This window comes from Dendrobates tinctorius, unplaced genomic scaffold, assembly GCF_039654945.1.
Source record: "Dendrobates tinctorius isolate UK_male_01 unplaced genomic scaffold, ASM3965494v1 ptg000028l, whole genome shotgun sequence".
NCBI lineage: Eukaryota > Metazoa > Chordata > Amphibia > Anura > Dendrobatidae > Dendrobates > Dendrobates tinctorius.
The window spans coordinates 68,453,889-68,475,861 of record NW_027361696.1 but is presented as its reverse complement, the minus strand read 5'-3'; the positions used below and the strand labels follow the sequence as shown (position 1 = coordinate 68,475,861).

Below are 21,973 nucleotides of genomic sequence, written 5' to 3'. Positions count from 1 at the left end.
GCTCACCTTCTCCTCCTGTACAAGGACTGATAACACCTCTATATACAGTAGATAATACAGGAACCACAATTCACAATAGATGTCACAGCTCACGTCCTCCTCCTCCTGTACAATGACTGATAACACCTCTATATACAGTAGATAACAGCATCCACCATTCACAATAGAGGATGTCACAGCTCACCTCCTTCTGCTCCTATAGAAAGACAGATAACACCTCTATATACAGAAGCTAACACACTATTCACCATTCACAATAGGTGATATCACAGCTCACCTCCTCCTCCAGTAAAATGACTAATAACACCTCTATATACAGTGGATAATACAGTGTGGCCAGTGTGAAAATTGTAATTTTTTATATTGTAAGAAAAAAAAAATCCATTTAACATAAGCCCTGATTCAAGGAAATCCCTTTATCATTAGAAAACCGGTAAGTACATGTTGGGTCCCTGGTTCAATTTTAGCCCAAGGTTGATATCTAAGGTCTTAACACATTTATCAGCTGAAACAGCTGCTCTGGTTACAGCCTCCCACACAGAACACCCAGTGCCTGAGGATATAGCTAGGACCAAGGCTATGCCAGGAATATAACACCTGTTATGTAATACCCAGTAATAATCATTTCCTCAACCATGAAAGGCATTAATATAACTAAAAGATATTTGGAGTGAGCCATATGAGGTCAGGGGACTCTTCCGGGTGGTTGGGGGACTCCTCCGGACGGCAGAGGGACTCCATTGGGTGGTGTAATGATAAAGTACACAAGTTTGTGGTGCTGGTTCTCATTTTTATACCGTAATTGCATTTCATTAAAAATGTTGCATTATTAGCCTTCTGTAGCCTCTGTGTTGCAGGGCCTTTTGTTGGCTGCAGAATTAGTTAACTGAGAATCCGTCAGTGAGCTTATTCTGACGATGCAATGGGATAATTTACAGCTCTTATCTGTCATTTGCTTTATCTGATCTCAGGTAATTTGACCAAGTTTAATGTGCAGGGTAACAAAGAGCCTGTAAAAGCTAAACAGTGAAATATTTTAAATGAACCCAAATTGCAAAAACAAGAAAACAAAGTCCCCAAAAGTGGACATCCCCTTTAACTAGTTCTAGACTGCCTATAGAATATAGTCATGTGGGTGGTCCACTTTACTGTGAATTGACAGTACATTAGATTGTGCAGCTCTGAAAGCAGCAAACTGGGTGTCAGATACAGCCAGACTTCCCCCAGAGCCAAACAGTGCAACATTTTTAATGAAACCAAATAGCAAAATTGATTTTTAGCCCCAAATAAATTCTTTTAAGCAAAAAAGATGTAGTTATTTACCGGTAAGAGGATTTCTCAGAGCCCATGACAGAACCACAGAGAGGAGATCCGCCCTTCAAGGACAGGAAACCTACAGATAAAAAGGGCAGTACCTCTCCCCCACATCAGTTGTTTACAGAGCATGAGAGGACCTCCAGCTTAATAACACAGTATGAGCTTAACAGGAACACCATGTGACTACATATAGATAACAAAATTAAGTGTGCACACCCACACATGAAGGGAGGGAATGTACGGGTGCCATCATGGGCTCTGAGAAATCCAGTTACCGGTAAGTAAATACGTCATTCTCCTTCCCCCATGACGGCACCATGGAGAGAATTGCAGAGAATGTATTATTAGGGAGGGATCACCACTTCCAGAACCCTTCTACCAAAAGTAAGGTCTGAAGAAGAGGCTAGGTCCAGTCGATAGTGATTGAAGAATATAGAGGGGGAAGACCATGTAGCAACTCTACATATCTGCTGTATTGAGTCACCGGCTCTTTCCACTCAGGAGGCTGCCACTGCCCGTGTCTAATGAGGGCGGCCTCTCCACATGAGGAGTATGACGGTGTTGGTGTTCCTTATCCTTCTTGCCAACATGCCCTTAGAAGCTTTTTGACCCTTTCGAAGTCCCTTAAAGGTCACAAAGCAAGACCTATCCTTCCTACACTCTCATGTGGCCGCTAGGTATTGGATTAGGCACCTTCTGACGTCTAGTGTATGTAAGACTCCTCCTTCCTTGTTCTTGAGGTTAGGACAAAAAGAAGGGAGGGAGACCTCCTGAGAATTATGGAATCGCGACACCACTTTTGGTAGGTAGGCCAGGTGGGTTTTAAGAATAACTTTATCCTCCAAGATTTGTGTGAATGGAGGGCCAGCAGATAATGCCTGGATGTCACTGACCCTATGAGCTAAAGTGAGAGCTACTAAAAGCTACTAAAAGTGATGTCTTAAGGGACAGAATTCTCAGCAAAGCCTCTGCCAGAGATTCGAAAGGAGGTCTGGTTAGCCACCAATTTCTAGCCAGGTCGTAATTGTGTTCATTACCACGTTCGTGATGATAGGAAGGGTACTCTTGTCCCGCTCGTTTTTTCCTTTGCTGTCTCTGTTGTGGCTGCGACAGTAGCTGCTGCTGCTGGGGTGGTGACTGGGAATGCAGAGTCTGCACCCCCCTGGTGCTTCTGCTTGCTCATGACTGGGGGGGGGGGGATGGAGACTGCCAGAGTTTTTCAGAATCAATGTTCCAGTGCTTTCTGGTGGTGAATAAGCCGTGCCCCCCCCCCTCTTCAGCACCCCTGTGCTGTTTCAGCATCTCATTATGCCTAGACGCCCATATGTCCTCCATAGGGACGCGCTCAGGGAGGGTCTGAAGCGTGCGGACGAACAGTATCCGGTCGCATACACTACCGGCAAGCATGCGTGCATGCGACAACTGGATTTCCCAGTCACGCCTTGCGGCGCTGCATCCCTGCGTGTGCACTGGACTCCGGAAGTATCCCTGCGTGCATTTGCCTCCAATGCTGGCCCGGGCTGACTGAAAAGCAGGCGATGAGGATTCAAGGAGAGGCTGTATACCCAGCAATGCATCTTCTCTTCTGCCTCTCCCAGCACACCCTAGAGGCCCACTGACCCCAGAGGTGGCGACTCAGGACACCGTGCCAGCCGAGGTAGGAAACCCCCGCTGCCTGAATCGGTCTGGCCATGCCTGGCATCCCACGATGATTCTCTTCTGGCAGTCCGGTATGCCTTCCTTTGCAGGTACGTTGACTGTAGGCTCCCTGTCAAGTACAGGAAACCAACTGATGCGGAAGAATGGAATTGCCCTTTTTATCTGTAGATTTCCTGTCCTTGAACAGCGGATCCCATCTCTTCATGATGCGGTCAAGGGGGAAGGGGAAATATTTTTTTTAAAAAGTCACAGAAACCCCTTTAAACTAGAGTCACATCATTTCCAAGGCACCAGAGAGATGATTCTATTATTTTATTCATCCAAAATACATCATAAAAGTGTTTTGGCCAGCAAGCGGTTTTTTTCAAGCATAAACAAAATGGCAGTTGAAGCTGGATGGTCCACACTTTACTCTGCACTGAGGATCTAAAACGTCAATGCAGAGTAAGCACCTTGCATTAGATTGTGCAGTTGTGGGAGCAGAAAACTGGGTGTCAGACACAGCCAGACTCCCCACAGAGCCAAAAAGTGCAAAGTTTTTAATTAAACCAAATTTCAAAAATGATTTTTAGCCCAAAATACATGACTAATTCATGCATATACTTTTTGGAAGGTTTGTAAACCATGGATTAAAGCATCAGTGAACACTAGAATACTCAAGTTTATATGATACATAAATAATAGTACCATACAGTGCTCTAATAATAACACCACTATACACTGTCTAATACTGGAAATCAGTGCTCAGCTCATTTTTTAATCCAAGACTCAGAGACTTATTGCTAGACTAAAGCCCCCATTACACACAGCGAGATAGCTAGCGATATTGCTAAAGCGTCACCGATTTTGTGACGCAGCAGTGATATTGCTAGCGATATCGCTATGTGTGATACTTAACTCCGACCGGCTCCCCCGCTGGTTATCGCTGATCGCGCGAGAACGTCCTGGACCATTTCTCATCGGCCACTTCCTGCTGGACTTCCTGCTGGCGCCGACAAGCGACGCGTGCGGGAGGACGTCTTCATCGCCACGTCTGACAGGTAAGTAACGACCGTCAACCGCTGCTATGTCGCTGGCGAGATCTGCCTGTTTGGCAGCTCACTAGCGACCATTTAGCGATGCACCAGTGATCCTGACCGGGTCGTATCGTGGTCGGAATCGCTGGTGCATCGCTAAATGTAACGGTATCCTTAGTTAACTCGGAGAAGGGCTGGGGCCAAAATGCATCTGCCCCTTCTGCCTATAATTACCCTACGCTGGGGCAATGGTGGGTTCACGCCTTAAAGCAGAGTAGTTATCTCATATCTTCAGTTTAGTTCTTTAGAAAAGATTTTTTTTGCAATATTGGTAAAGGATTATGATAAAAGCAAAGAATTATTCTGAATTTCTAGGAATTCCAAGAGTATAAAAAAGAAAATGTATCCAAATATAAAATTGCCAATAGAAAGCAATTACTCTGTCCTTTTTTTTTTAGCGAGATGCAAAAACCATCACATATGTCCGGTTGGACAGATTGGTCCTTGTGGATTAGTGTAGTCATTCATTTCGGGATAGGGAAGATTTATTTAACATCTCAGTAATAATTCACTAATCTGCTTCAGAGAAAAATGAAAAAAAGAAGATCCATTCAGCCTTCACACCCCCACATGCTGTGGCCATGACAGATAGGGCTGGGTCATACGTGAATATTTAAATAGGGACGTGTACAAGTTGAATGCATCGGCCCAGACACCTGGAAGAACTATTTAGTCTTCAGCTCCTTGCTGCAAGGTAAGTGGCCTCAATGCTGAGGAGATCAGCTATGCATTGATGGGCTGCAGTGGCATCGGGAGGTGCAGCAATTTTAAAGAAATTGCTTAGTGGCCTATGTATACTTCTGTCCACATTAATTTGGTTCAAGCTTAATTCCTTTAGCACCACCATCATGATTTATATCCTTTTCACACTTTTTTTTTTTTTTATAAAGGAACCCCTATTAGATTGCGTTGGCCTTTGATGATCATTCTCCAAATGCGGGCAGAGTAAAATATTTATGTTCACGTTCGTAAACATAGCTTTCATTTAAAGTGAATTGCAATGGGTCTCAGTTAAGAATGTATCTATCTACATTTGTATTTATTTAGAATCTTCAGGTCTCCATGGTAACAGACTACAAACTATGTGTAGTCAGGTTCCTAATGTATGAAGCACACGAAAAAGAGTATGCCTAAAGGATTATGCCTAATAGATACGAAAGGTGGGTGATAATTGCCCTGATTGTTTTGGATAAGCCATAATGTTAAGTGTGTAATAGTACAGACACAGAGGGCTGATAGACGCATAAAGCATGTGGGAACATGATACGGGGAACCTGGTTATGGTAAAACTTTTGACTGTGCCACACAGGGATAGTTAGGTTAATGTGTTGAGGTGGTAGGCCAATCTGAATAAGTGCATTTTCAGGGCACGCTTAAAATTGTAGGGATATTGGAGTGATTGTATTGACCTGGGAAGTGCATTCCAAAGAATTGGCGCAGCACGTGTATAGTCTTGGAGACGGGAGTGAGAGGTTCTGATTATTGTGGAAGCTAACCTCAGGTCATCAGCAGAACGGAGGGCACGGGTAGGGTGGTTATAATATATACACACACACACAGTATATATATTTATAGTGAAGGAAATAATTATTTGAACCCTTGCTGATTTTGAAAGTTAACAGTCTATAATTTTAAGGGTAGGTTAATTTTAATATTGAGAGATAGAATATCAAACATAAAATCCAGAATTGTATAAATTTGCATTTTGCAGTGACAAGTAGGTATTTTATCCCCTACCAACCATTAAGAGTTCTGGCTCCTACAGACCAGTTAGAGACTTGTTACCTGCATTAAAGACAGCTGTCTAACAGTCACCTTTATAAAAGACTCCTGTCCACAGACTCAGTCAGACTAACATCTACAACATAGGCAAGACCAAAGAACTTTATAAGGATGTCAGGACAAGATCATAGACCTGCACAAAGCTGGAATGGGCTACAAAACCATATGTAAGGTGCTGGGTGAGGAGACAACTGTTGGTACAATAGTAAGAAAATGGGAGAAATACACAATGACTGTCAATCGACATCGATCTGGGGAACCATGCAAAATCTCACCTTGTGGGGTATCCTTGATCATGAGGAAGGGGAGAGGGGGTCAGCCTAAAACTATACAGGGTGAGCTTGCTAAGGCAGCTGGGACCACAGTCACTAAGAAAATCATTGGTAACACATTACACCATAAAGGTTTAAAATCCTGCAGTGCCCGCAAGGTCCCCCTGCTCAAGAAGGCACATGTGCAGGCCCGTCTGAAGTCTGCCAATGAACACCTGGATGATTCTGTGAGTGATTGGGAGAAGGTGCTGTAGTCAGAGGAGACAAAAATTGACGTCTTTGGCATTAACTCAACTCTCCGTGTTTGGAGGAAGAGAAATGCTGCCTATCAAAGAACACCGTCCCACCTGTCAAGCATGGAGGTGGAAACATTATGTTTTGGGGCTGTTTCTCGGTTAAGGGCACAGGACTACTTTACCGCATCAATGGGAGAATGGATGTAGGGATGTACCGTAAAATCCTGAGTGACAACCGCCTTCTCTCCGCCAGGACATTAAAAATGTGTCATGGCTGGGTCTTCCAGCAATACAATGACCCAAAACATACAGCCAAGGCAACAAAGAAGTGGCTCAGAAACAAACACATTAAGGTCATGGAGTGGCCTAGCCAGTCTCCAGACATTAATCCCATAGAAAACTTATGGAGGGAGTTGAAGCTCCGAGTTGCCAAGCAACAACCTCAAAATCTTAATGATTTAGAGATGATCTGCAAAGAGGAGTGGACCAAAATTCTTCCTGACATGTGCACAAAACTCATCATCAACTACAAAAAACATCTGACTGCGGCGCTTGCCAACAAGGGTTTTGCCACCAAGTATTAAGTCTTGTTTGCCAGAGGGATCAAATACTCATTTCTCTCTGCAAAATGCAAATCAATTTATATATTTTATACAATGTGATTTTCTTGATTTTATTGTTGATATTCTCTCTCTCAATGCTAAAATTAACCTACCCTTAAAATTATAGACTGTTCATGTCTTTGTCAGTGGGCAAACTTACAAAATCAGCACGGGATCAAATACTTATTTCCTTCACTATCTATACAGTGGGTACAATAAGTATTCAGACCCCTTTACATTTTTCACTCTGTTTCATTGCAGCCTTTTGGTAAATTCAAAAAAGTTTATTTTTTTCCGCTCATTAATGTACACTCTGCACCCCATCTTGACTGGAAAAAAAAAAAATGTAGAAATTTTTGCAAATTTATTAAAGAAAAAAAAACTGAAATATCACATGGTCATAAGTAAGTCAGACCATTTGCTCAGTACCGAGTAGAAGCATCCTTTTGAGCTAGTACAGCCATGAGTCTTCTTGGGAATGATGCAACAAGTTTTTCACACGTGGATTTGGGGATCCTCTGCCATTCTTCCTTGCAGATCCTCTCCAGTTCCGTCAGGTTGGATGGTGAAAGTCGGTGGACAGCCATTTTCAGGTCTCTCCAGAGGTGCTCAATGGGGTTTAAGTCAGGGGTCAGTCAAGAATGGTCACAGAGTTGTTCTGAAGCCACGCCTTTGTTATTTTAGCTGTGTGCTTATGGTCATTGTCTTGTTGGAAGGTGAACCTTTGGCCAAGTCTGAGGTCCAGAGCACTCTGGAAGAGGTTTTCATCCAGGATCTCTGTACTTGGCCGCATTCATGTTTCGTTCAATTGCAACCAGTCGTCCTGTCCCTGCATCTGAAAAACACCCCCATACCATCATGACACCTCCACCAGGTTTCACTGTTGGGATTGTATTGGGCAGGTGATGAGCAGTGCCTGGTTTTCTCCACACATACCGCTTAGAATTATCACCAAAAAGTTCTATCTTCGTCTCATCAGACAACAGAATTTTATTTCTCATTGTCTGGGAGTCCATCATATGTTTTTTTTTAGCAAACTCTAATCGGGCTTTCATATGTCTGGCACTGAGGAGAGGCCACTCTGCCATAAAGGCACCACTGGTGTAGGGCTGCAGTGATCGTTTCACAAAGTCAACTTTCTCCCATCTACCGACTGCATCTGTGGAGCTCAGCCACAGTGATCTTGGGGTTCTTCTTTACCCCTCTCACCAAGGCTCTTCTACCATGATTGCTCAGTTTGGCTGGATGGCCAGGTCTAATGTAGAAAGACTTCTGGTGGTCCCAAACTTCTTCCATTTAAGGATTATGGAGGCCACTGTGCTCTTAGGAACCTTGAGTACTGCAGAAATTCTTTTGTAACCTTGGCCAGATCTGTCCCTTGCCACAATTCCTTTGATCTCATGATTCTCATTTGGTCTGACATGCCCTGTGAGGTCTTATATAGACAGGTGTGTGCCTTTACAAATCAAGTCCTATCAGTTTAACTAAACACAGCTGGACTCCAATGAAGGAGCAGAACCATCTCAAGGAGGATCACAAGGAAATGGACAGCATGTGACTTAAATATGTGTCTGATGAAAGGGTCTGAATACTTATGACCATGTGATATTTCAGCTTTTCTTTAATAAATTTGCTAAATGGAGTACAGAGTAGAAGTGCTAAAGACATCCCACAGAGAGAATCCTCTCAATAGCCAGGAATTAGGTTGGAACATCCAGGAATCGTAGGGGACTTACTGGAATTATTTCATATGGACCACCTCATCCCTGTAGTCCATATAGTTGGATGTAAGATCCATTGACGAAGAGCAGGTACAACAACATACAAAACTGGGATCAATTAAAATTAGCGCTAAAATAAAAAAGACACACAAACCTTAAGATAATTAAATGGAATAAAATAAATAAATCCAGAACACACCAACTTAAAGGAAAGCAACAAAACTAAGGTGCTCATTCTGACCCGCCGGTGCCATGGTTTCCAGAACCTTGATCCACCTACATTCTCTTTGTGCCAATAGCCGTTGGCTATACCCTCCTCTAATACCCATCTTGATCCTATCAATACCATATATTTTTAATTCACTGGTGTTACAATTGTGGTGTCTCCTGAAATGCCTAGTCTTTAGGCAGCTCACATAGTCCACGTCTCTCGCTGGCTACAATATCCCGTATGTGTTCTCTCATCCTCACTCGCATTTCGTAAGTGGTAAGGCCTACAAATATCAAGTTACACGTACATTTTGCATAATATATACCATTTGTAGTATTGCAGGTTATATATTCGCGGATTTAACATCCCGGTCTCTGGTTTTCAATACTAAATGGGTTGGTGGGGTTTTTCTACATAACTATTCACCAAGAGGTCTTTCTAAAAGACCTAAGGTAACTAACGTATTGGATGCAGTTTTCTTCCAGAATATATCTGTATAGATAAACCCATTTTCCTGGACCTGAAGCATGATGTCCAAAAAAGGAAACTCCCTAGGGTGGTAAGTATAGGCAAGTCTAATGCTGAAGCCGTTGCAGGTCAATCCCGACATAAAATCCGATAGATCACTGGTCATACCATGGCAGATAAAGAGATTATTATCTATATATCTGTTCAATCCAAGGATCTGGGTGGCGGCATGTGCGTCCCTCTCTCCCACTACCCCAAAAATAGATTTGCATATGATGGCGCACACACCGCTCCCATTGCTGTACCCTCGTCTCTGCAAAAAGAACCGATCATTGAATGTAATGTAATTATGTGATAGGATGAACTGCAACAGCTCCAACACGAGATCCCTGATGACAGCATCAAGATTGCTGGATTCCAGAAAGAAACAATCTGCTTCCAATCCATCCTCATGAGAAATTCTTGTGTATAATGCCTCAATGTCTGCTACAACGAGAAGCATATCTGCATCCAGGTGCAAACCATCAAGGCGTTTGAGGATGTCCGTAGTGTCCCTAACACAGGAGGGCAGCGTCTCAACCTGTGGACGTAGATAGTATTCCAAAAATGTACACAGGATCACATAGCCCTCCTATTCGAGAGACAATAGGATGCCTTGTGGACCTTGGGGAGGAGGTAGAACGTGGGTAAACAGGATGTTTAGACAAAAGGCCCTCCGCTGTTTTTCTTGGAATAATTTCCAGAATATTATTAAGTTTTTCCCCAAATGCTGATGTAAGATTCTGGGGAAGAGGTGTGCAAGTATCTTTATTGAGTAGCTGCTTAAAGGCTTCCTTCTCATACTTCTCCATCGACCAAATTACCACATTCCCCCCCTTATCAGCTGGTTTTATCACAACCCCCTCCATCGATTTTAATTCCTCCACAGCCTGACGCTGTGAGTTAGTATGATTCTTTTTATACTAACATTATTAATTTGTTTGAATTCTTCAGACAACAGTTTGGTAAAAATTTCTACCATGACAGTGGGGAAAGAGTGGTGGATCTTGTCAAATTCGGTGGTGGATAAGGTACCTGATGCCTCTGGATGGGATTCCCCTCTCCTGTTCCTCCAGAAGCTCAATGGCTTCCCTTTCGGCTGCGCTATTCATCCCAGTGTTGGAATTAGAGTTTGAGTGAAGCTTCTTCAAAATCAACTTACGCGAGAAAAGATTCAAATCTTTCAATTCTGTGAAATAGTCAAATGATAAACAGAGGCTCAAAGCCTCTCTTTGAGATTCAGTAATTACTTTTGAGGATAAATAAATTACCTCTAATAGATTAGTTTTGGCTTTCTTATCCCTTTGGGGTGATGATGTCATCTTTCGTTTGTTATTGAAACGTACCACCTTGTGCCAGTTGTCCTTTGAATGTTTCCTTCTATCCCATGTTGGTCTGGAACTGTCAGGGCCATGTGTCTTGTCCTCAGCCGAGGATATCGAGGAAACTGAACGGGATTTATTTTATTATTCTATTTAATTATCTTAATGTTTGTGTGTCTTTTATTTTAGCACCAATTATGATCCCAGTTTTGTATGATGTTTGTACCTGCTCTTAATCAATGGATTTTACATCCAACTAAATGGACTACAGGGATGAGGTGGTCTTATGAAATGATTCTAGTAAGTCTTGTACGAGTCCTGGATGTTCCAACCTAATTCCTGGCTATTGAGAGGATTCTCTCTGTGAGACGTCTTTAGTACATCTATTCTGTACTCCAATAATGTTCTCTATCGTGTATATTTTATTTTTCACCTGTACACTATATTAATGTGTTCTTTATATGAGGGGAATGTTTCACTCAATACGTTGCTTTTTATATCTAAATATTTGCAATATATCACTTGTCTTTTTCCCTTATGGGTTTTTTCTTTTCATTTTTTATGTATTTTACTGAGTTATGTATTGTATGAACTCAGATGATTTTTTATGCAGGTGGCACCTTGAACCTTGATATATGATATATAGGTTTTCACTGTTTTTCACTATGTATATATTGAAACGGATCTTTACACTTTGTTTTTTATTGTCATGTTTGGATGAGGGGTATTATGTCCCAAAAATAAACACTCTTATGGGGAATTAATAAGTATGGGAAAGATCGGGGTCCCAACATATTAGATCGGATAGCCGGAGGGGGTTGTAAGGGGTTTAAACTAACCGGGTACTGGAAGAGGTTAGGATACGCATCTCGGTATCCAAGGTGAGGTCCTACGATCTGCGCATGTCTGTGACACGACGGTATGCACCGCGATGCCGATGGCGCCAAGAACGTGATGCGTGCTGGTCACTGACGTCATGAGGGATTTCCCTCAGCCACCGCATCACACGGGAAGCCGGAAGCATCGTGTTGAATGTGCCGAGTCTCATCACACATGCGTGACATTGATTTGAATGACATACACCTGGGATCTGCATTATATTAGACAGGCTTGGGCACACAGGCAGAGCCCCCCCATGGAAACCCAGGCTACTGACTGCCTCATCTAAGCAAATCAACAAAACCGGAAGAAAAAAGGCGCATATCAATAGACATGAGTGCAATTAATTTTATTAATGCTCATAATAAAATGACGACAAAAAGAGAAGAGACAAACAAGTGTGATAACACCAGGTATGTATGCTCAAGTTTACATCAAATGGGCTAAAATTACATATATGCATAATATAATATATATACCTATAAGTACAAAAACATATATGTCATGTGGCAAACCCAAAGCTCCTACAAAGAAGGGGGGTATATAAGTAGAATCCAACCTCTAATGAGGTATATGCCCCAATAATAAAGTGACAAATGTCATAAAAGTAGTTCAGGGTTAATGTACAAAACAATATTTGCATTGAATGTGCAGCTAGTACACAAGTAATTGCACCAAAGCTCGCTTGGAAGGTAGCTCAAAGAGCAGTAAACATGACACTATATTGACAAAGTGCTATGTGCATATCTTGGTAGTGCATACACCTATAAAAGATGGATTTTTGGTTCTTACCGTAAATCTTTTTCTTGGAACCTCCATTGGGGGACACAGATTACCATGGGTGTATGCTGCTGCTGCTAGGAGGCTGACACTATGCAAAAACAAGAAAATTGGCTCCTCCCCGGCAGTATACACCCACCGACAGATACCAAGTACCTCAGTTGGTGAGAAAGCAGTAGGAGAAGCCACGTAACTTTAAACATATGTACCAACCCAACAAGGAGCTCAAAGCCCAACACGGTACAACTTAAACAGGGAGGGTGCTGTGTCCCCCAATGAAGGCTCCAAGAAAGATTTTACGGTAAGAACCAAAAAGCCATCTTTCTTTATCGCCTTATTGGGGGACACAGATTACCATGGGACGTTTCAAAGCAATCCCAAGGGTGGGAACAGCAATAAGGAACGAAAGAACAGGAAGGGCTTAGGTCTGTCGGTGTGCCACCGCCGCCTGCAGAACCTTCCTATCAACAACTGCATCAGACACGGCCTGGGTATGAACCCTGTAGAACCTCGCAAAAGTGTGTAAGGACGACCAGGTCGCGGCCCTGCAAATTTGTAAAGCCGAAGCCTGGTGACGAGCGGCCCACGAAGCTGCCACAGCCCGGGTGGAGTGAGCTGTCACTCCCGGAGGGGGCCGTTTTTCCTGAAGTCGGTACGCTTCCAGAATGGTAGAACGAATCCAGCGAGCGATCATGGATTTGGACGCCGGAAGCCCTTTCCGGCGACCTTCAGAGATAACCAGCAAGGAATCGGATTGACGAAGTGAAGCGGTCCTGGCGAGATAGACACGCAAGGCTCTGACTACATCCAGTTTGTGGAGGGACTTCTCAAGAGGGTGAGAAGGAGCAGGACAAAAAGATGGGAGAACGATATCCTCATTAATATGGACCACCTTTGGAAGAAAAGAAGGAACGGGCCTGAGGACGACCTTATCCTGATTGAGAACCATGTAAGGGGAACGACATGACAAGGCCGCCAACTCAGGAACTCTTCTGATAGATGTAATGGCAATCAAAAAGGTTACCTTCCATGAGAGAAGGGATAAAGGAATGTCCTGGATAGGCTCGAACGGCACCTTTTGGAGAGCGCTAAGGACGAGATTAAGATCCCACGGATCTATTGGCGAATGATGAGGCAGAGCCACATGGGCGACCCCTTGGAGAAAGGTCTTAACCTGCGATAAGGAAGCGAGCTCTCTTTGGAAAATGATCGACAGAGCGGAGACCTGGCCCTTGAGGGTACTGAGGGACAGACCCGCATCTAAGCCGGACTGAAGAAAACCAAGAATGGATGGAATGGAAAAAGACATCGGAAACACTTTTTTATCGTCGCACCAACGAAAAAGCCTTCCACAGTACCTATGGCAAATGCGGGAAGAGGCCGGTTTTCTGGCTCTGATCATAGTCTGAATCACCTGGTTGGACAAGCCTGATTCTCTCAGGATCGTGGCCTCAATAGCCATGCCGTTAAACTCAGAGACTGAGAATTCTCGTGGTAAAGGGGGCCTTGCGAGAGAAGATCTGGATGGTCTGGAAGCCTCCAGGGGACGTCCACGAGCATGTTCACCAGCTCCGCGTACCAAGGTCGCCTTGGCCAGTCTGGAGCCACTAGAATCGCTGGTACGCCTTCCGATTTTATCTTTTTGACCACTCGTGGGATCAAGGCAAGAGGCGGAAACAGGTAAGGAAGATGAAACTGGGCCCACGGAATTACTAGGGCGTCGCAAGCGACGGCTAGAGGGTCCCTGGACCTGGCTACGAATCGTGGAACTTTGTGGTTCATCCGCGATGCCATGAGATCGACATCCGGTAAGCCCCAGCGCTGTCATATCTGATCGAAGACTGTGGGATGGAGAGCCCATTTGCCTGATGCTAGGCCTTGACCACTCAAAGTCGGCTGCCCAATTTTCCACTCCTGGAATGTGAACGGTGGCGATTACCGGAACGTAACGTTCCGCCCAGCACAGTGTCTTGGCCACTTCTGCCATTACTTGCTTGCTGCATGTGCCCCCCTGGTGGTTTATGTATGCCACGGCATTGTCCGACTGAATGCGGACTGGCTTGCCGACGAGGAGAGGCTGCCAATGAAGAAGGGCCAGGAAGATTGCTCTGATCTCTAGAAGATTGATAGGGAGAAGAGCCTCCTGTGGGTTCCAGCGTCCTTGGGCCGTTTTCTGATGGAACACCGCTCCCCATCTTAGAAGGCTGGCATCGGTGGTGATGACTTGCCACTGAAGCAGAAGAGACCTCCCTTGAAGGATTGACTCGGGCATTGACCACCAAGTCAGGGATTGCCTCACTCAGAGGGAGGAGAATGGGGCGGTACAAAGACCGCGTGGTCTTGTCCCAGGCTGAAAGAAGGGCCAGCTGGAGGGGGCGAAGATGAAATTGTGCGAAGGGCACTGCTTCCAAAGAGGCTACCATCTTCCCAAGGACCTTCATGCAGTATCGAAGGGGGATGGGCGTTGGACATTTTAGAATTCGGATTCCCTTTGAAAGAGCCGCAAATTTTTCCCTTGGAAGAAACACACGGGCTAGATTCGTGTCGAATTCCATGCCCAGAAAGGTCAGACGCTGAGCAGGGCTCAAAATGGACTTTTCCCTGTTGACTATCCATCCGAGGCGGCAAAGAGTATCCAGGGTTATCTGGAGACTTTGAAGACAGTCTTGACGGGACGAGCCCTTGATCAAGAGATCGTCCAGATAAGGGATGAAAAGGATCCCCCTGGAGCGAAGGATGGCCATGACTGTCGCCATCACCTTCGTGAAAACCCGGGGAGCGGAGGCCAGGCCGAAGGGAAGCGCCGTGAACTGGTAGTGATTTTCCTGAATCGCAAAACGAAAGATATTTCTGATGTTGCAAACAAACAGGGATGTGAAGATAGGAATCCCGTATGTCCACAGAGCAGAGAAATTCTCCGGGTTCCATTGAGGCTATCACTGACCGAAGAGACTCCATTTTGAAGTGGAGAATCTTCACGTGGCGGTTGAGCAACTTGAGATTCAGGATTGGCCGAAGGGAACCGTCTTTCTTCGGGACTACAAAGATTTGATTAGAACCCTGAAAATCGTTCGTTTGGGGGAACGAGAACGATCACTCCGGCGGTGAGAAGGGAGGAGACGGCTTGAAAGAAACCTGGAATGTGAGACCGCTGTCTTGGAGACAGGAAAAATCGTCTGTTTGGCGGGGAAGCAAATTCGATCTTGTATCCGGATGCGATGATTTCCCTGACCCAAGCGTCCACGAAAAAGGAAAGTCTGCCTTCCACCCTGGAAGAGCTTCCAGGTGGGGTTGACCCGTCACTTTGAGGAAAACCTACCGGAACGGGCGCCTGAAGACCTGGGGTATTGTCCTCTAGATCTCCAGCGGGGAGCGGGTTTGTAAGATGTTTTTTTCTGCTCTCGCTCCCTAGAGGCAGAAGGCCGATCTTGCTCTGTAGATCTCTCTGTGGACGAAAAGGGACGAAAGGGCCTAAACGTCCGGAAACCCTTTCTGTTAAAAAAGCGTTTTCGTCGAGACTGGGGAAGAGAAGTGCTTTTACGACCAGTGGCATCGGATATTATTTGATCCAGCTTGGCTCCAAAGAGACTAGAGCCATGGAATGGCAGGTTGGTAAGAGACTTTTTAGAGGTGGTATCCGCATTCCATGACTTTAGCCAAAGGACTCGGCGTACGACTACTATGTTGCTGTTAGCCATTGCCATGCACCCAGCCGCATCCAAGGAGGCAGCCAAAAGGTATTTACCCGCATGATTAATTTGATCTGCCAGATCTGCCAACTCATCCTGAGGAGCTGCTGCTAATATGACTCTGCGAAGGATCTTAGCCCAAGCCGAAATGACTTTTGCCACCCAGGCAGACGTGAAAATCGGACAGAGGGAGGCGCCAGATGCCTCGAAAATTGACTTCGCCAGAGATTCTATTTGCCTGTCTGTTGGATCCTTAAGCGATGCCCCATCTGGGAGGGATAGAACCGTCTTAGAGGCTATGCGAGAGACAGGAGGATCCACTTCGGGGGCTTTGGTCCATTTTGTGAGTAAATCTACATCAAAGGGGTACAGGACATCTAAATACCTGCGGCCTGAGAAGCGTTGCTCAGGGTGCTCCCAATGTTTGGTTAATGTAGTGTCAAACTCTTTGTGGTTTGGGAAGGTTCGGGATGGAGACCTTGCACGTTTAAATGGAACAGAGCATTCCTGAGGCGGGGGCTTGTCCTGCTTAATTTCTAGGATTTGGAAGATAGCTGAAAGGAGACTATCGACCATATTCCGAGTTTTAGATATGTTATCTGCTTCTGAACTAGATCCCGATTGGGGATCGTCCTCTAACCTAATGTCGTCCCCTGAAGAGGGAGAAGGGCACCTGGGTGAAGCAGATGGGCCTAGCGAGCTGGAAGATGAGCCAGACAGAACACGCTTCCTAGAAATCCTACTCGGTCTGTCCCTCTGAAGGTCGCGGTCAGGTGCGGACGACTCACCTTGAAAGGCGGTCGTTGCACAGGTGGCTGTAGATAGCTGAGGCAAACGTTCTAGGACCTGGACCAGAGACTGAGACACTTTAGACAGATCAGAGACCAACTGAGACAAAGCAACGGCCCACTCTGGGAGAGGGGAAGTACCCTCATCACAGGAATTGGTGTGCTCCTGAGAGGCTGACATAACTGAAGGAATGCAGGACGGACAGAAGGGTGAAGACTGACCCGAAGCCCACTTTTTACAGCGTGCACAGGCGTAGTGAGTAACAGTGGGCTTGAAAGAAAGCGCCGTTGAAGGGTTGGGCATAGGTGGGTCACTCGTTATGGCCGCACTAAATAGACAGGGACTGCAGAGGAGAGCCAATTTGCCATAAAGCGCCGAGCCTACCGGGAGTCTGACGAGCATCAGGACCCTGAAGTGTCCCCCAAGCAGCGAGGAAGCAAGTGAAATTGCAGGATGGAAGCTGGCAGTGAAGTCGGTGGGCGGAGCTTGACGCCAGGCCGTGATTGGACAATGGGAGCGGAGGGGCGCAGTAATAAAGGAGATTGATGCCTCTAAATAGAAAGGTGTCCTGTGATAGGGTGGAATGGGCGTGAAAAAAGTGCGCCCAGAGTGAGGAAATGAGCGCGTCCAGAGCGGGAAGGTGAGAAAGTGAAAGTGTGACGCGGTCTCCTCCCCCGCCTGGATCTGTAAACTGAAATGGCTGTGGCGCCGATACATAGAGGTGAGCCTGCGCCACACCGCTGTGAAAACCCCCTCTGTGATAAAATAAACCCCCCGCAGATAATTCAGGAAACCACTCCATGTGGGACCGCTGTGTGCCTCTGCACAGAAGGGTGCGCGGCTGCAGCGTGAGGTGCGCGGCTTGTAGTGGAGGAGGAGCGGGAAATTCAAATGGTGCTCAGAGAAATGCAGGGCTGAAGGGAACGATCAGACTCTTACCTGACGTCCCTGAAGAGGATGACCGCAGGGGCCATGCGAGCAGTCAGGCCGCTGGGAGAGGTCCTCTTACCCTTTGTCATGCAGAAGACGGCGTTTTCTTGCTGGGAGCGAAAGAGAGCCCACTGGCTGCCGCCGTCTTCCTCTCAGCCCTGTCCCGGGAGAGGAGTTGCTTTGACAAGGACCACCCGTCATCAGCCCATAGCACCGAATGGTGATAGGGGAAAAGTCTTGCCTGCGGTACTGAGTTGCGATGTGGATGACACCACACTGCTCGCTCAGCCACCTGATATGGGAAATCAGGGTGATAACTACACCCTGTTTCCCGACGGAGAACCTGAAAAATAAGCGAGAAAGGATTAAAAAGTTCGACAAACACGTAAGGAAAGAAAGGAATTATTAACTGCGGATCTGAGAAGATCCCAGTCCACCTCCTACAGACACTAAGCACAAACTGAGGTACTTGGTATCTGTCGGTGGGTGTATACTGCCGGGGAGGAGCCAATTTTCTTGTTTTTGCATAGTGTCAGCCTCCTAGCAGCAGCAGCATACACCCATGGTAATCTGTGTCCCCCAATAAGGCGATAAAGAAACTCCTCTAGCGTAAGTGCACTGAAACATGTATGCCATATAGCAACCCACAACTCCTACAGAAAAAGGGGGTATGTAGACAAAATACAGCCTCTAGTACGGTATATCCCCCCAGTAATAAAATGATGAGTATTATAGAGGAGTCCGAGGTAAGTGTACAAGGCAATATTTACACATTAGGTTCAGTCAGTTCACAAATAGTTATACCTATAACCGCTAGGGAGATAGCCCAGGAGTGGCAAATATGACAATCAATTATTATTAAAGTGCTGTGTGCATACCTGGCGGTAAGAACAGAACCCCAATCTAAGTAGCACTACATGGGTAAGGATGCTGTATGAACGAAACACAATCACCATATGTATTATGGTTAGCTGCTGGGGTAATTGTTTGGTTACTTTATATGTTTCACTTCACTTTATGTGAGTTATTATGACGAGTTATGTTTTTACCAGAAATACCTCTCTGCATTCTTTGATGATCTATGTAACATTAGCGCACTTGCACTTTAGAAGCAGCAGTATTGGTACTATTTGGAGGAATATCTTTTAGTATTCAGCCCCCCATGTCTACTTCACATTTTTAAGATGAGTTAGTTATTTGCTCCCAATGAGGCCTCCTTTTTTGAAATCCTTGCCTTCATATGTAATGTACGTGGTTTTTACTGTCCATATATTTTCTTATTTTTCTGAATAAATTTTGTAACCTTTGAAAAGGACTGTTACTCCCTGTTTCTTTGTTGTTGATTTGAATCATGGGGTGTTCTTGGTACATTGGGCTTATCGGAGACAGTAGGACACAACAGTGACGTTGGCATATAACTTTGATATCCGTTTTATTATTGTCTTCAATTTGGTAAAAGTCTCATTTCATAAATATTTATAAATCATTTGAAAAAATAAAAACAGACTTAAAAAGTAAAGACAACTTAAAAGTGGTGCAAAATGTGAACAGAACACTATCTAAAGCCACTAAAAAGAGAGAAAATTACTCCAGAAAAAAATGGATAAAAAATGATGAATAGGGTCAAGATGTAGGACCCCAGTAGCAGTCACTAAACAATGCATGGAGATGCGCTGCTCCATATATTGTTTATATTCAATATAGGGAGTGCCAGATGATGGATAATTCCTCTGATAATTTTCCCTAATAACTGCATATATGATTCCAGCTACACCTGTATAATTTTGCCTTTTTGAACCCAGGATGTTCACGTCTCATCTGATATCCTACATTCTGGTTGTTTACTTGTCTGCTGTGCAAGGACGTCGGCTATGTCATCTTACTAACGCTACCATATCTGCTGAGAAGGATCACTGTCCAGTGTGCATCGCCTTCACCACCACCATCTGCAGTGGTTACTGTAGCACAACGGTAAGATTTGTATTTTGCATTGATGGCACAAATTAAGCCCGTTCTTGCATCTTTGAGTACAAAGCCAAAGACATATCATGGTTGGAGCCACATTTAATATAAAGACCCCCTTAAGCACTAAAGTGGGCCAAACCCGCCGGTGATCTAATATGTATGAATAGCCGCCCAACTCTCATCAGTTGAGGAAAATAAGGGTCCACAGTTTTAATTTTAATTCCAGAGCCTTTTGTTCTTCAGGAAATAAGCTTCTGCCAGAGCTGTTTGGCAGTGGCTTTCTCTGCTTTTCTCTTTGAAAAACCATAAACTTGTGGCTCTGTGGGCTTGAGAGACAGGATTTGCAAGAGCAGCGTCACTGCCAACTGTTTGCAGATCTCTGCCTCCCTGGCCTCGCAGTGAAGCCAGAGGCAACGGTAATACTGGACTAAGGCAGCCATTACTGCCGGCTCTTTACAAACCTTGCTGCTGGCCTCTTGGGAAAACGTAGTGCACTGATGAACATGCATGTACCCCAACTTCACTGCGCATTTTCAGGGAGGCAGAAATTTGCAAACAGCTAGCGGTTATGCAGTTTTTGCCAATCATGTCACTCAGGGATGTGATAACATGATTAGCGAGATTAGTCCAGGGAAAGCAACGTCCCGCAGAACGAGTCACCCCCTAATTAGTATATCACTGATGCGGTTATATAATTGATCTTATGGACATTCAAAAATCTATGAACCACAAAAAGAAGCCTGTTAGGAAGTACATAAAGGGATAAATAAAGACATGGTGGCAGGTTGTGGAGGCTTGGGAAGCGGAGAGGTTCTCTATAATCTGTAATCAGAATTTGAGTTTTTGAGCCAAAATCAAGAGTTGATAAAGTCTTTTCTTTATATTCTTCATTCCTTTTTGGATCCAATTCCATCTTTGGCTCCAAAAACACATTAACTTTGCATACAAGTTCAATCCTAAAGGTACCTTCCCATCCGCAGGAGTAAACTTTGTTCACTTGTTACCATAATTCCCGTTGAAGTGTATCAAGATAATTTGATTCATTTCTAGACCTGTTCAACAGAAATTAAAAAAAATCACTGTTTTCTAAAGTATCTCTATTATTTCTAACAGGATCTGTCGCTCAAAACTGCACTTTCAGACATTAGACAACAAATCTGCACTTATAAAGAAATCCGCTATGACACCATTAAACTCCCAGGCTGCTTACCTGGCACAGACCCCTTCTTCACCTACCCTGTGGCACTGAGCTGTGCCTGTGACCACTGCAAGATGGACTACAGTGACTGCACCGTGGAGAGCAGCGAGCCCGATGTCTGCATGAAGAGCCGCCTAGAAATATAACGCTACAGTCAAAGCGATAGAATCGGTACTAGCAAAATCACAAAATCCTAATGAAACCTATCACCATAAATGTATAGGTAGCGGACCTATTGATTGTATGCATGTAACATGTATACCATCCCAATAAATTAAAGTGCTTTACATGTCACTACCTCATTCTTATAGACTTGTCTCAGTGATTCGGCACAGCACTCAATGGTCTGAAAAGCAAGGAAAGTCATGGCACAAAAGTCATATGTCACTGGCCGATTAATATGATAACTAAATACATGAAATGGACGGCTGGAGCCGAGTGTGCATGTGTATGGAAGGGCTGGGAAAGAGCTGTTGGACAGACCAACATGACCAGTGTGATTACAAAGGGGTTGTCTGCTTTAGGCTAACCCTATTACATAAGGCTATGAAGCCAAATGGGAACTTAAATGATATACGACTTTGCAGATGCCCCCTGATTGTTACCCCATTCAATCAAAGTAAGTCCACATATTAAGCTATTCTTTACCATGTAACCCTGTCCCCGTTACTAATGTTACTTATCTCCCAATTCTCTGCAAGGAGAAATGATACTTCTTGGATATCGGTCAGACACATCTCTCACAGCCAAACCAGATCTTACACTTTGCACTGACGAGGGGCAGTACCCTGTCATGAACTCATTTTCTGTTCCACCAGTTGAGAGTTCCCCTTCCGTTCTCCCTCTGGTGGTGACAGGAGGTAGTGCTGTTGGTTTAAGTGGTAGTGATCTGCCACCTGATGAGGAAGATAACGATTGGATCTCTGGAGTATCAGACTGGATATAAGACAGCCGATGCCCTATCCGGGTGCTGGTGATTCAGTCTGCTTCTCAAGTCCTGGACTCTCTTCCAGTCTTCTCAAGTTAAGTTTGTTTTTT

At 44.8% G+C, this 21,973-nt stretch overlaps 1 protein-coding gene across 2 annotated transcripts; it reads left to right on the top strand.

Annotated features, from left to right (window-relative positions):
* Nucleotides 1–4,656: 4,656 nt before the first annotated feature.
* On the top strand, nt 4,657–21,237 carry LHB (luteinizing hormone subunit beta). Of its 2 annotated transcripts, none has more exons than XM_073570926.1 (3): nt 4,657–4,746; nt 19,575–19,743; nt 20,851–21,237. In XM_073570926.1, the coding sequence occupies exons 1-3, from the start codon at nt 4,691–4,693 to the stop codon at nt 21,079–21,081; spliced, it is 456 nt and encodes a 151-aa protein (XP_073427027.1). In that variant the 5' UTR covers nt 4,657–4,690; the 3' UTR covers nt 21,082–21,237. The 2 variants fall into 2 exon arrangements, with proteins under 2 accessions (XP_073427027.1, XP_073427028.1); XM_073570927.1 differs by lacking the exon at nt 4,657–4,746 and adding an exon at nt 5,096–5,212.
* Nucleotides 21,238–21,973: the final 736 nt, after the last annotated feature.

Bases quoted from the DNA above. Each gene is read 5' to 3' on its own strand.
- LHB (XM_073570926.1), top strand. From the start codon at position 4,691: ATGCATCGGCCCAGACACCTGGAAGAACTATTTAGTCTTCAGCTCCTT. The intron at 4,747-19,574 runs GTAAGTGGCCTC...TTTTGAACCCAG, and splicing joins CTTCAGCTCCTTGCTGCAAG to GATGTTCACGTCTCATCTGA. The intron at 19,744-20,850 runs GTAAGATTTGTA...TATTTCTAACAG, and splicing joins GTGGTTACTGTAGCACAACG to GATCTGTCGCTCAAAACTGC.